The sequence below is a fragment of the Mobula hypostoma genome, chromosome 15 (assembly GCF_963921235.1).
Source record: "Mobula hypostoma chromosome 15, sMobHyp1.1, whole genome shotgun sequence".
Classification (NCBI taxonomy): domain Eukaryota; kingdom Metazoa; phylum Chordata; class Chondrichthyes; order Myliobatiformes; family Myliobatidae; genus Mobula; species Mobula hypostoma.
The window spans coordinates 55,621,812-55,634,257 of record NC_086111.1 but is presented as its reverse complement, the minus strand read 5'-3'; the positions used below and the strand labels follow the sequence as shown (position 1 = coordinate 55,634,257).

The 12,446-nt window shown below is 40.8% G+C and overlaps 1 protein-coding gene across 1 annotated transcript in view; it reads right to left on the bottom strand.

Moving 5' to 3' along the window:
* Nucleotides 1–2,047: 2,047 nt before the first annotated feature.
* Nucleotides 2,048–12,446, bottom strand: part of LOC134356875 (transketolase-like) — a 45,231-nt gene continuing 34,832 nt past the window's right edge. The window contains exons 12-14 of the mRNA XM_063068098.1: nt 7,173–7,269; nt 4,756–4,878; nt 2,048–3,783 (exon numbers count right to left, since the gene is read on the bottom strand). Coding sequence (XP_062924168.1) covers nt 3,605–3,783; nt 4,756–4,878; nt 7,173–7,269 — 399 coding nt within the window. The 3' untranslated portion in view covers nt 2,048–3,604. The remainder of the gene's footprint in view (nt 3,784–4,755; nt 4,879–7,172; nt 7,270–12,446) is intronic.

Sequence of the window (12,446 nt, the reverse complement as noted above, 5' to 3'; positions counted from 1 at the left end):
AATCGTGTCAACAAGCTGCTCCAGAGCCCACAAGTGGGAATCGATGTGCTACAGCGCGAGGTGGAATACGTTCTGAAATTTCTCAAGGAATACAGAGAGAACGGCCTTTCATCCGCTCAAATAGATGCCAGAGACATAGCTGAAGAGATAGGGATGCCAATGGTCTTTCCTGCTGCACGAATCAGAAAACCAAAACACCAGTTCCAGTATGAGTCCCAAAGTGCAGATCCTTCCCTGACGGTGGCACCTGAGGAACGGTACAAGAGAGAAGTTTTCCTTCCGCTAGTGGACTCTGCCATCACAGGCATTAGTGAGCGCTTCAAGCTGATGGAGTCATTTTACAGTCTGTTTGGCTTCTTTTGTGGAAGAGGGGAAATAAAAAAGCCACCCAAAGTCGCACACTGAAAGACAGCTGCGTAAACATGGAGAGGACACTTGGTGATGTGGATGCTGAGGACCTTTTGCGCGAGGTGTCGGCTGCTGTCAGTGCCGGGCCTGCAAAAGAAACCATTGGCCTGCAGATTCTGAGCTACATTTACAGCAACAATCTGGTTGAACTGTATCCTAACCTCACCATTGCTCTAAGACTCATGCTGACAGTGCCTGTGACTGTAGCGAGTGGAGAGAGAAGTTTTTTGAGGCTAAAGCTCATCAAAATGCATCTGAGGACAACCATGCTCCAGGAGCGTCTGTCAGCTCTTGCTCAGATATCAATTGAGCATGAAATAACAAGATCACTGGACAAAAATGAGCTCATTAAAGCATTCTCAGCATGCAAGCACAGGAGGGTGGTGAAGTTCTAGTGGTAAGTCTTTTAACACATTTTTAGCAGAGATAAAGTTTATAATTAAGATAATAAAATAAACCACGTATTTCACTCAAAATGTGTATAGGCGATGAGGTGGCGTTTCCACAAATCATAATTTCTCTCTCCCACTTGCATCCCCCCCCCCTCACTCTCCAGGCCTTACGTGAGTTGTCCATGGTGCCAAAAGAACGCGCAATGCAGTTTGTTGTAAACTTCCAGTAGTTAACTTTCAGGCACTGTTCATTGAATAAATAGTGTGAATTTTCATTAAATATGACATTGCTTTTGTTATTCATTTAATTAGAGGAAAATTGTCTAAGCTGTTCTTGTCAGCTGATACCTAACACATAGTGCCATTCAATGCAGACTAGTTGCTGAAAAGGGCGAGGCTTCTCACTCCAAAGCAAAAAATGTCATTGTTTCAGTTTTTAATTAAGAGAATTGTTTGGATTATGTTGAGCTGTCTTGTCCATTATGCTGAAAGTGCTTAAAGCATCAATGTTGAAGTCCGAAATTATACCATTATTGATGCAAACCAACTTGAATATTCGCTTTTCTTCTTTTTTTTTGGGAAGCAGGAGTAGGGCCCCACATTAACTCTTGAAATGGGCCCCCAGATGCTTAAGGCCACCTATGCAGTACATCTAGTGTGCCTGTTAGTGATAAAACATACCTGTTACACTAGAGTAAAATATGGCCAAGTCTCTAATATCCAGACAAATCTGCAGAATTTTGAGTTATTCCAGTTGTAATGCCTCCCTGTTAAAAAAGCTTAATCACCAATGATTAACAGAAAGATGAAACAACCCCACCCCACTGAAGACTATCCTAGGAGATGGTGCCATCAGGAAAGACAATTAAATCTTAAAATTGTGTGGTATAGACTCTCATGCAGTGTCAAGGCTCTAGTTTTACTCTTTGAGAGAGACCCAGGAAGAAAGGGGTGGGTGTTTGCAGGATCAGATCTGTTCCCTGACACACAGTTATCCATGAATCATTGTTGGAGCTATCTTTGAGAACAATTCTACATGCAACAGATTCTTATATCATTCTACCAAAAGGTGCTCTGAAGGAATATTTGAGCAGAAGACAGAAGACAGATTATTTTGAGCTGTATTGCACCTTCCAAATATAAAACAAAAAAATATTAGCACTTTGGAGTTGTATGAAATGTTCAGCACTCTGTGAAAGTATCATAAATACATCCAATAAACTATTTTGCCAGGAGTTATTACAAAAATATAAACAAACCAAACTCATCAGAAGCGTAGAAATTTATTTTAACGCAAACATGTTTTTTGTTCTAATTCTGAAGATTTTTCTAAACCAATTTGCAGAAGTACAGTAGCCAGCTTCCTACTTCCAAATCACTCCAACAATATCTTCCATCTGATAGCATAGTTTGATTTAAACCAACATCTGGAAACAGAATTCATTGACAACAGCCACAAGAAAACTTCAGAATTTTTACTATTTATAAAAATGTTATTATCTTGCTGTGTCAGAGTATTTCCTAAAGGTAACTTTAATTCTGAACTTAAGTTGAAAATTATATATTCAAAAATCTTTTAAACATTAAAAAGTTTTAAAAATTCTTTCAACAGTTTTTAAAAAAACATCCCAGCAGAAAAATCTAAAGCAGCATTATATATGCACCCGACTGGCACAAAACCAACTTGTTTGTCACAGTAGCAGTCCAATTTTCAATGCTACTTTGGTTTATTTTATCACTGCAAGAATTTTGCAAGATTATCAAACTTAGCTATTAACTGTACACTGTCACTGTTTGAGCACTGGTGAGGGGAGAAAATATATAGTATGAAGAAAGGGTTCTAATTGAACTTCAATGAAGTTATCAGGTCCCAGTAATCATTAGCAGCAACTAATAGGGGAACAACAGCTATTTATGTTAATACCCTATTTTAGATGCTGAAAAGGGATGGTTTCAGGATATTCTACAGCATTGAGCCATGTAAGGTGAAGGGCAAGTTACCAAAGGTAAATTGAAAAGGAATACACTAGAGGTCAGATTAAGGAAGGATATAAAAGGAGCTGGGGGATTGATGTAGACTAGAGCTAGATGGCCATGTTGAGGTGCAAAGCTCCAAAATGATTTAAATACAAGGAAGTCAAGATGAGTCGACAAGGATAGCTTAATGAGTGATTAAGACATTTATCTGATAGGATAATGAGCACTGTTTGGGGTAAATAGTAGATAATGCAGTGCATTAGGAAGGATAGCATGAGAACACAGGTTTAAAGGGTCTGAAAATGACCAAGATGTTGTGACTTTACAATGACAGAAAGCCAGAAGTGGACAAGGATATAAAGGGAAAGTATAACGTTTTAGTGACAGAGAATGAACTATTGAAACCAGTACACTTAAATAGTATGCTGAGATTGTAGTTAGCTGATTCAATCTAAATCTAGTTTGGGTAGATGTTGGGAGTCTCTGGCATTGATTAAGAGCTGTATATATTCTAGCCACAGATGCCCATAAGATGGGGAAACAAAATGGGTGGTTTTCCACATGGGGCTGTAAATGTCAGCACACCATTAAATAAACATGTTTTGTGACTATTAGCTCAGCACTGGAACAGAAACATTTCCAGTGGCTGGAAAACAATTGGAAACATCAAATATCACTAAAGAACTACTTCAACATTTTTCAATTTAACTTTCATAGCTCATTTTAAAGATTAAAATTATGTAAACCCAAGAAATACATAAAGCACCTTCTAATAAAAAAAACCGCTTAAAAGTATTAAAATTCATCCCACACTCACAACGTGGGCACTATTGCTGATTCTCAATGATGCATTTCACGGTTTTCATTATTGCATTTGCATCAATCTCAAACTTTTCCAACAGCTCAGCTGATGTTGCACTAAATGGTACACCAGACACTGCCATGCGGTGCACTTTAATATTAGGATCCAAAGCAACAGCAGCTGCCACGGCTTCACCAAGACCACCTACAGCCAAAGAGAAAATATAGTTATCCTTATGGCTACAAGGATTAGTGAACTTGCTTAACTAAGTCAAAGATATACACAATGACTGTAAAAGATTGGGGGTGGGAAGGAAGAAGGTATGTGACCAACTAGACCAGCTAGAAATGGCACTTATTGTACATCTTTCTTAGGAAACAGACAGTCCAATACACAATTTGAAAAGGATATTAGAACATAGTACAGGAACAGCCCTTCAGCTCATGACACCTACTATTGTCCAACGGCAAACACGAGAAACAATAAAACTTAAACAGCCTAGAAAGAGTAGGAATTGGAAATAAAAGAATATTTTTCAGTGTATTTTGAGGAGGTATTTAAAGTTGGGGTGAAATAATGTTTTTGGCGAATTTCATATTTCATCTAGGAATGCTGACTCAATAAACCTTCTTATTTATACAATACAGATCAGATCTCCCATGGTTTTACAAGCAGAAACTCCTTCCTCCAAGATGCAGCACAGAGCGTCATAGGAAGTCATTCCTGCCTGTGGCCATCAAACTTTACAACTCCTCCCTTGGAAGGTCAGACACCCTGTGCCGATAGGCTGGTCCTGGACTTCTTTCATAATTTACATATTACTATTTAACTATTTATGGTTCTATTACTATTTATTATTTATGGTGCAACTGTAACAAAAACCAATTTCCCCCTGGGATCAATAAAGTATGACTATGACTAAATCAGCCCACAGACTTCAGCTGCATGCATCTGCAAATGAGAAGCTATATTTTTTGTATTGTGACATCTTAGGTTCAGGACACTTCAATGATAGTGCCAATATTTAGAGATAAAATGCAACTCACAACTCTCCACTTTCAATCTAACTGCAAAAAAATGCAAAATGTTTGGACCTTACAAATTATGCAAGTAGTTTCAAAGCAAGTATTTCATCCAAATGTGCCTTTGCTGCTCAAATGCATTTTAAAACCTTACCTTCATAATAGTGGTCCTCCACAGTGATAATCTGCTTAGTTTTGGTGCCTTTGGTACAAGCAACGATTGTTTTATCATCAAGCGGTTTGATAGTAAATGGATCAATCACTCGAATGAACACATCTGGAACATCAGGTGCAAATATGTTTATTTTATTACACAATGCTAAAAAATATTTCAAGTACAGATTCTAAAATAATCTGAAATGGTAAGAAAATGAGAAGTTTATGTGAATAGTTTGAAAGCTTGATCATTTGCAGCCTCTGGCACTTCCAGAGATCGTCATTAGTAAATCTCATCATAACATCCTGCAAAAATCTTGTATTCTCTGGCATTGCCACCTTTCCTCTTCCAAAATATTCCATACTTTCTCCACCTAACTGTCTAGATATCTTCCATTATTTCTCTACAAATGAGAAAAATCTATATGTTCCTTTGGTGGATAGATATATTAACATATTTTGGTATTACTCTTGATATCATTCATTAATAGCACGTAATAATATTTTCTATTCTTGGCCCTGACCATTGCTCTTTACTAATTTCTTTGCATTCAACAATTTCCAAAAAGGATAAAATTGCAATATATATTGTTTATTTTGATTCTAAAGCTGTGTTTAAGTTCACCCATTTCCTCAATGTGCTCGACTTAAGAAATAATGGCTGGAATATCATTTACACAAAATATAAATTTCTGATTCGCACCCCCAATCAGCATCCACCCTATGGCACAAAATCACTAATTTACATTGATGTTTGCTTTCAAATTTGTTTAGAGATTATGCTATTCAGTTCAATCATACACACGCTGAAGGATCTTCAACATTAACCATTTTTCTCTCTCCACAGATGCTACTCAAATTAGTGATTTTCCAATTTACTTTTAATTCAGATTTCCAGCACCTACTTTTTTGTTTTAAATTGTAATGTATGTTCCTTGCTATGTTTATTTCAGTGAGAGTGAAAGTAAGCCTAGAATGAATATTTTTGCTCACACTTGGATCCAAATACTTGCTATATAAATCAGCAAATAGAAAACTATACTGAGTAACTCTAAATACGGAGATCTTTAATGTCAACAAGATTCATTCCCTTAATTTCATTGCCCACTCCTACAAGTTTCAAGGTAAGCTACATTTATGTAGCTATCAAAATGTTTAATTTCTGTTCATCTAAATCTTGACAGTTATTTAAAAATTGTTGAAAATTATATTAGTGATTATTTGTCTACTACAGTTCTAATATACTGCCTCTAGTTAAATAATATTTTATACTTTATTTTGGTGAACGCAGCAGGCCAGGCAGCATCTATAGGAAGAGGTACAGTCGACGTTTCGGGCCGAGACCCTTCCTGACAAAGGGTCTCGGCCCGAAACGTCGACTGTACCTCTTCCTATGGATGCTGCCTGGCCTGCTGTGTTCACCGGCATTTTTTGTGTGTTTTGCTTGAATTTCCAGCATCTGCAGATTTCCTTGTGTTTATATTTTATTTTATTTACTTATTTAGACATCCAGCATGGAACAGGCCCTTCTGGCCCACTGAACTGCACCATCTACCAATTTAACCCTAGCTTAATCACAGGACATTTTACAATGGCCAATTAACCTAGTCATTGGTAAGTCTTTGGACTGTGGGAGGAAAACCACAGGAAGAACATACAAACTTTCTTATAGAGGTCACTGGAATTGAACTCCAACACCCTGAACTCTAACAGCATCGTGCTAACTGCTGCACTACCATGGCATCCTTTGCATTTATGATACTTAATTTTCTCCATTCCCAATGTTCTTGCTATTTTCCTCAGGCCTTACCTTAACAGATTCAACTATTGAGACCAAAACTGATTCCCCACTAATCTTTTAAGCTCCATTCTTATCATTTGAAATCTAAAGCTTCTTTCCTTCACCTTGCTTTATTTACAATACAAATCTCAACAAAAACTCCCATCAATCTTAATCTTCTGAAAAGCACAATCAAACATTTAAATGTTTGCAAGACAATGCTTTAATGTGCAGAAACTATCTGAATAAGCTGGTGATGCTCATTTCTGTTCACAAAACTCATACTTGGCTCAGTGGCAATACGTTTTTAACCCTTATCTGTATTTTCTAAGGATAGCGTGGGTTAAAATCTGAATGTCATACTAAAAGGAATGCTGCATTATTGGAGGTTTCACAATTCTACATGATTCACAACACACCAATTCATTCAATATCTATTAAATTATTCATTAAATTATCGAATTAGTATGTGAGGGATGGTGCAACCTTATAAGAGTAATTCCATCATAATGTAAAATGAACTGCAGTCACATTTATAAAATTTGTAAGAGTTATGTAATTATTTGTGATAGAAAACAATATACTGTGATCTGCTCTAGAAAAGGACTTGTGGGTTCAACAGTTTTAATATTTACCTTCTTCGGCCAGTTGAGTGGCTGCAGCTAATGCCTCACGCATTGTCACCCCAGCAGCAACAATGGTGAGCGCATCCTTATCAGTCTTCCGCAGTACCTGCCAGAATGTACAAGTTTCTTTTAATTAATGTTATTGAACCTTAAGCAGACATAGAAGTGTTAAAATCTACAATATAAACAGGAGATTAGGTTAGTAATTTGGATATACTGTATTACTATTTTTAGAGCAAACACCTTGAATCGAGCTATCCTGTAATGCCAGATATTTTCAAAATACAGAAAGTTTGAATTTTTGAAACTAGCAAGTCTTGTCTGGAGTGAGCCATTCTTTGAAGTAGCGAGTGACAGCGATATATTTGCAAGGTGGGAGCCATTTGTAAACAGCAAGTCTCATTGGGAGTGAGTTTTACTTGAGCAAAGTGTACACAGAGCGTCTATTGTTGGGAGTGGGCCAGTGTTAGAGTTGTCAAGTTTTGGCGAGAACAGATGGAAGCTAAGCGCACTGAGTCATTTGTGATCATTTGTTTTTGATTGCAGATCTTGAGCTTGAGAAGTTGGAGCCAAAGGTTTAACAAGCTCAGTGAGAAGAGGCTGATGAGTAAGTGACCCAAGTGAGTGATGAAACTCCAAAGTTTCAGAGAGAAGGCACAAGTTAAAACAGATAATTATTTTTGTCTGTAAATCCATAGTTCAGTATAAGCAGGATGGTTAAGGGGGTGGCATGCTCCTCCTGTGAGATATGGGATTTCAGGGTGCCTAGAAGTGTTCCTGATGACTACATCTGCAGGAAATGCACCCAACTTCAGCTCCTGACTGACAAGGTCAAAGACCTGCAGCTGGATGTACTCAGGACCACCATGGAGGCTGATCACCTCAGATGAAACTTTTACCTCATTGGGATAGTATCCAAAGGAATATAACAAGTTTATTCCTTTGGACACTGCTGGGGGGAGGGAGGGAGGGAAGAGAATGACCTATTAGGGCACAGCAGCAGTGGCAGCCAGGCCACTGGCACTGTGGCCAGTTCTGAGGCTCCACAAGGAAGGATAAAAATCAGGCAGAGTGATAGTGATAGGGAATTCGATAGTTAGGGGGACAGACAGGAGACTCTGTGGCCACAAGAGAGATGCCAGGGTGGTGTGTGGCCTCCGAAGTGCTAGGATTAGGATGTTTCAGAGCAGCTGCAGAATACTCTCAAGGGGTTGGGTGAGCTGTTAAGAGATTGTGGTGCACATTGGCACCAATGGCATAGGTAGAAAGGGAAAAAGAGGTTTGCACAGAGAATTCAAAGAGTTGGGAAAGCATCTGAAGAGCAGGACCTCCATGGTACACAAGAACATAAGAATCTCTAGGTTACTTCTGGTGCCACATACGATTCAGTGCAGGAATACAATTATAGTACAGATGAATAAGTAGTTGAGGAAATGGTGCAGGAGGCAGGGGTTCAAGTTCTTGGAACCTTTCCTAAGGCAGGGTTGATCTGTACAAGAAGGTTGGGTTGCACCTGAAGTGGAAGAGAATCAATATACTGGCTGGGAGGTTTGTTGTGCTACTCGGGAGAGTTTGCACTAGTTTGGCAAGGGGATGGGAACTAAAGCCAGTAAAAACAGGAAGGTGTAAAGTAACAGATACAATGGGAAGGTCTCAAAGCCCTCCATTTCTTTTTGGATTCCAGACCTAACCATTTCCTACCACCACTCTCCTCCATCTAGCGGAATTAGTCCTTGCTCTTAATAGTTTCTCCTTTGGCTCCTCCCACTTCCTCCAAACTAAAGGTGTACCCATGGGCACCCGTATGGGTCCCAGCTATGCCTACCTTTTTGTTGGCTTTGTGGAACAGTCCGTATTCCAAGCCTGTACTGGTATCCGTCCCCCACTTCTCCTTCGCTACATCGATGACTGCATTGGTGCTGCTTCCTGCACGCATGCTGAGCTTGTTGACTTCACTAACTTTGCCTTCAACTTTCACCCCACCCTCAAATTTACCTGGTCCATTTCTGACACCTCCCTCCTCTTTCTTCATCTTTCTGTCTCTATCTCTGGAGACAGCTTATCTACTGATGTCTACTATAAGCCTACGGACTCTCACAGCTACCTGGACTATTCCTCTTCCCACCCTGTCTCTTGCAAAAACGCCATCCCCTTCTCGTGATTCCTCCGTCTTCACCGTATCTGCTCTCAGGACGAGGCTTTTCATTCCAGGACGAAGGAGACATCTTCCCTTTTTAAAGAAAGGGGCTTCCCTTCCTCCACCATCAACTCTGCTCTCAAACGCATCTCTCTCATTTCACGTACATTTGCTCTCGCCCCATCCTCCTGCCACCCCACTAGGGATAGGGTTCCCCTTGTCCTCACCTACCACTCCACCAGCCTCCGGGTCCAACATATAATTCTCCATAACTTTCGCCACCTCCAATGGGATCTCACCACCAAGCACATCTTTCCCTCCTCCCCCCCCACTATTCTGCAGGGATCGCTCCCTATGTGACTCCCTTGTCCATTCGTTCCCCCCCATCCCGGCACTTATCCTTGTAAGCGGAACAAGTGCTACGTGTGCCCTTACACTTTCTCCCTCACCACCATTCAGGGCTCCAGACAATTCATCCAGGTGAGGTGACACTTCACCTGTGAGTCAGCCGGTGTGATATGCTGTGTCAGGTGCTCCCGGTGCAGCCTTCTATATATTGGTGACACCCGACGCAGACTGTGAGACCGTTTCGCTGAACACCTATGTTCTGTCCGCCAGAGAAAGCAGGATCTTCCAGTGGCCACACATTTTAATTCCACGTCCCATTTCCATTTTGATATGTCTATCCATGCCCTCCTCTACTGTCAAGATGAAGCCACACTCAGGGTGGAAGAACAATACCTTACATTCCATCTGGGTAGCCTCCAACGTGATGGCATGAACATTCACTTCTCTAACTTTCATTAATGCCCCTCCTCCCCTTCTTAACCCACCCCTTATTTATTATTTTTTCCCTTTTTTCTCTCTTTCCCTCTCACAATAACTCCTTGCCTGCTCTTGTTCCCCTCCCCCTTTCCCCCTCGGCCTCCCATCCCATGATCCTCTCCCTTCTCCAGCTTTGTACCCCTTTTGCCAATCAATTTTCCAGCTCCTAGCTTCATCCCTCCCCCTCCCTCTTTCAAATCTCTTACTATCTCTTCCTTCAGTTAGTCCTGACGAAGGGTCTTGGTCCAAAATATCGACTGTACTTCTTCCTATAGATGCTGCCTGGCCTTCTGCGTTCCACCAGCATTTTGTGTGTTGCTTGAATTTCCAGCATCTGCAGATTTCCTCATGTTTGCGAGATACAATGGGATGAACGGTTTGGTGTATGTATTTTAATACTAAGAATAGTACGGTTTAAGCTGATGAATTTAGAGCATGGATCAGTACATGGAATTATGATGTTATGATCAGTTGAGAGAGGGACAGAAATGGGTGCTTAATTTTCCAGGATTTCAATGTTTTAGAAAGACAGAGGGAAGTACAACTCCGGGGGCGGGGGGGGGGGGGGGGGGCAGAGTAAAATTGCACGTTGCACTAGTAATCCAGGACAACAACATAGCTGCACTCAGAGGGTCATAATGGAAGGCTCATCTACTGAGTCTGTGAGTAAAACTAGAAAACAGGAAGGGCAGAATCACTGACGGGATTGTACTACAGACCCCTAATAGCCATCCTGACATTGAGGAACAGATATACAAACAGATTAAGGAAAGATGCAAAAACAATAGGGTTGTCGTCATGGGGACTTCAACTTCTCTAATATAAACTGAGATATTCTTAGTGCAAATTGTTTAGATGGGGCAGAATTTCTTAAATCAAATTATAGATAGTCCAAAAAGAGAAGGGGGTCTACTGGATCCGATGTTGGGTAATGAGCCTAGCCATGTGATTGACTTTTCCCTGGGTGAGCAGTGAGAGAACAGTGACCACAGCTCAAGCTTTAAGGTAGCTACAGATAAAGGTAAGTATGGGGAGAGGGAGCCACAAGCCACAGCGATCCATCCCATTGTCACAGGGACCTTGTGGAAGTAAATTGGAGCAAGGCAAACTATGAGGCAGAAACTACGGAGCATTAACTGGGAACAATTTGTCTTTTGGGCAAGTCTATATTTGACATGCGGAGGATGTTTAAAGGCCAACTGCACAGAGTATAGGAAAGAATGTTCTGGGTCAAAAGGAAGGACAAAGATGACAAGGTAAGAGAACCTTGGATGCCATGAGAGGTGATCAATTTAGTCAAGAAAAGGTATGTAAAGCTTAGGGAGCTAGAATCAAACAGAGCTCGAGGATTATAACGCAAACAACAGGAATTCTGCAGATGCTGGAAATTCAAGCAACATACACCAAAGTTGCTGGTGAACGCAGCAGGCCAAGCAGCATCTATAGGAAGAGGCGCAGTCGACGTTTCAGGCCGAGACCCTTCGTCAGGACTAACTGAAGGAAGCTCCTTCAGTTAGTCCTGACGAAGGGTCTCGGCCTGAAACGTCGACTGCGCCTCTTCCTATAGATGCTGCTTGGCCTGCTGCGTTCACCAGCAACTTTGATGTATGTTGCTCGAGGATTATAATGCAGCCAGAAAAGAACTCAAGAAAGGAATTAGGAAAGCCAGGAGGGGCCATGAAAAATCCTTGGCAAGTAGGAGTAAAGAGAATCCCACGGCATTCTGTATTTACATTAGGAGCAAGAGGAATAATTAGGGAAAGGAGAGGACCACTCAAGGATAAAGGGAGAACATTGGCCTGGATGCGGAGGATGTAGTTGAGGCCTTTAATAAATATTTTACATCATTACTTACCAAGGAAAAGGACGTGGATAGGGAGGCCAGTGCCAGAGTATTAATATACTAGGGCATTTTGAAGTAAAGGAGGAAGTTGTGTTGGTTCTCTTAAAGAGCATTAAGGTGGGCAAGTTCCCAGGGCCTGATGGAATATACTCAGGATACTGAGAGGCACAAGAGATTGCTGAGGCCTTGACCAATACCTTTGGTATCTTTTCTGGCCACAGGCGAAGTCCAGGAGGACAGGTGAGTAGCGGTTCCATTATTCAAGGAAATGGGGATATTACTGGAAAGAAATCTTAACAATAGGATTTATAAGCACTTGGAAAACCATGGCTTAATTCGGGAGAGCCAGCATGGCATTGTGCGGGTGACAGTTGTGTCTTACTAATTTGATTGAGTTTGATGAGGTGATGAGGGCGAATGATGAATGTAAACCTGTGGATGTTGCCTACATGGATAGTAAGGCATTTGACAAAGGTCC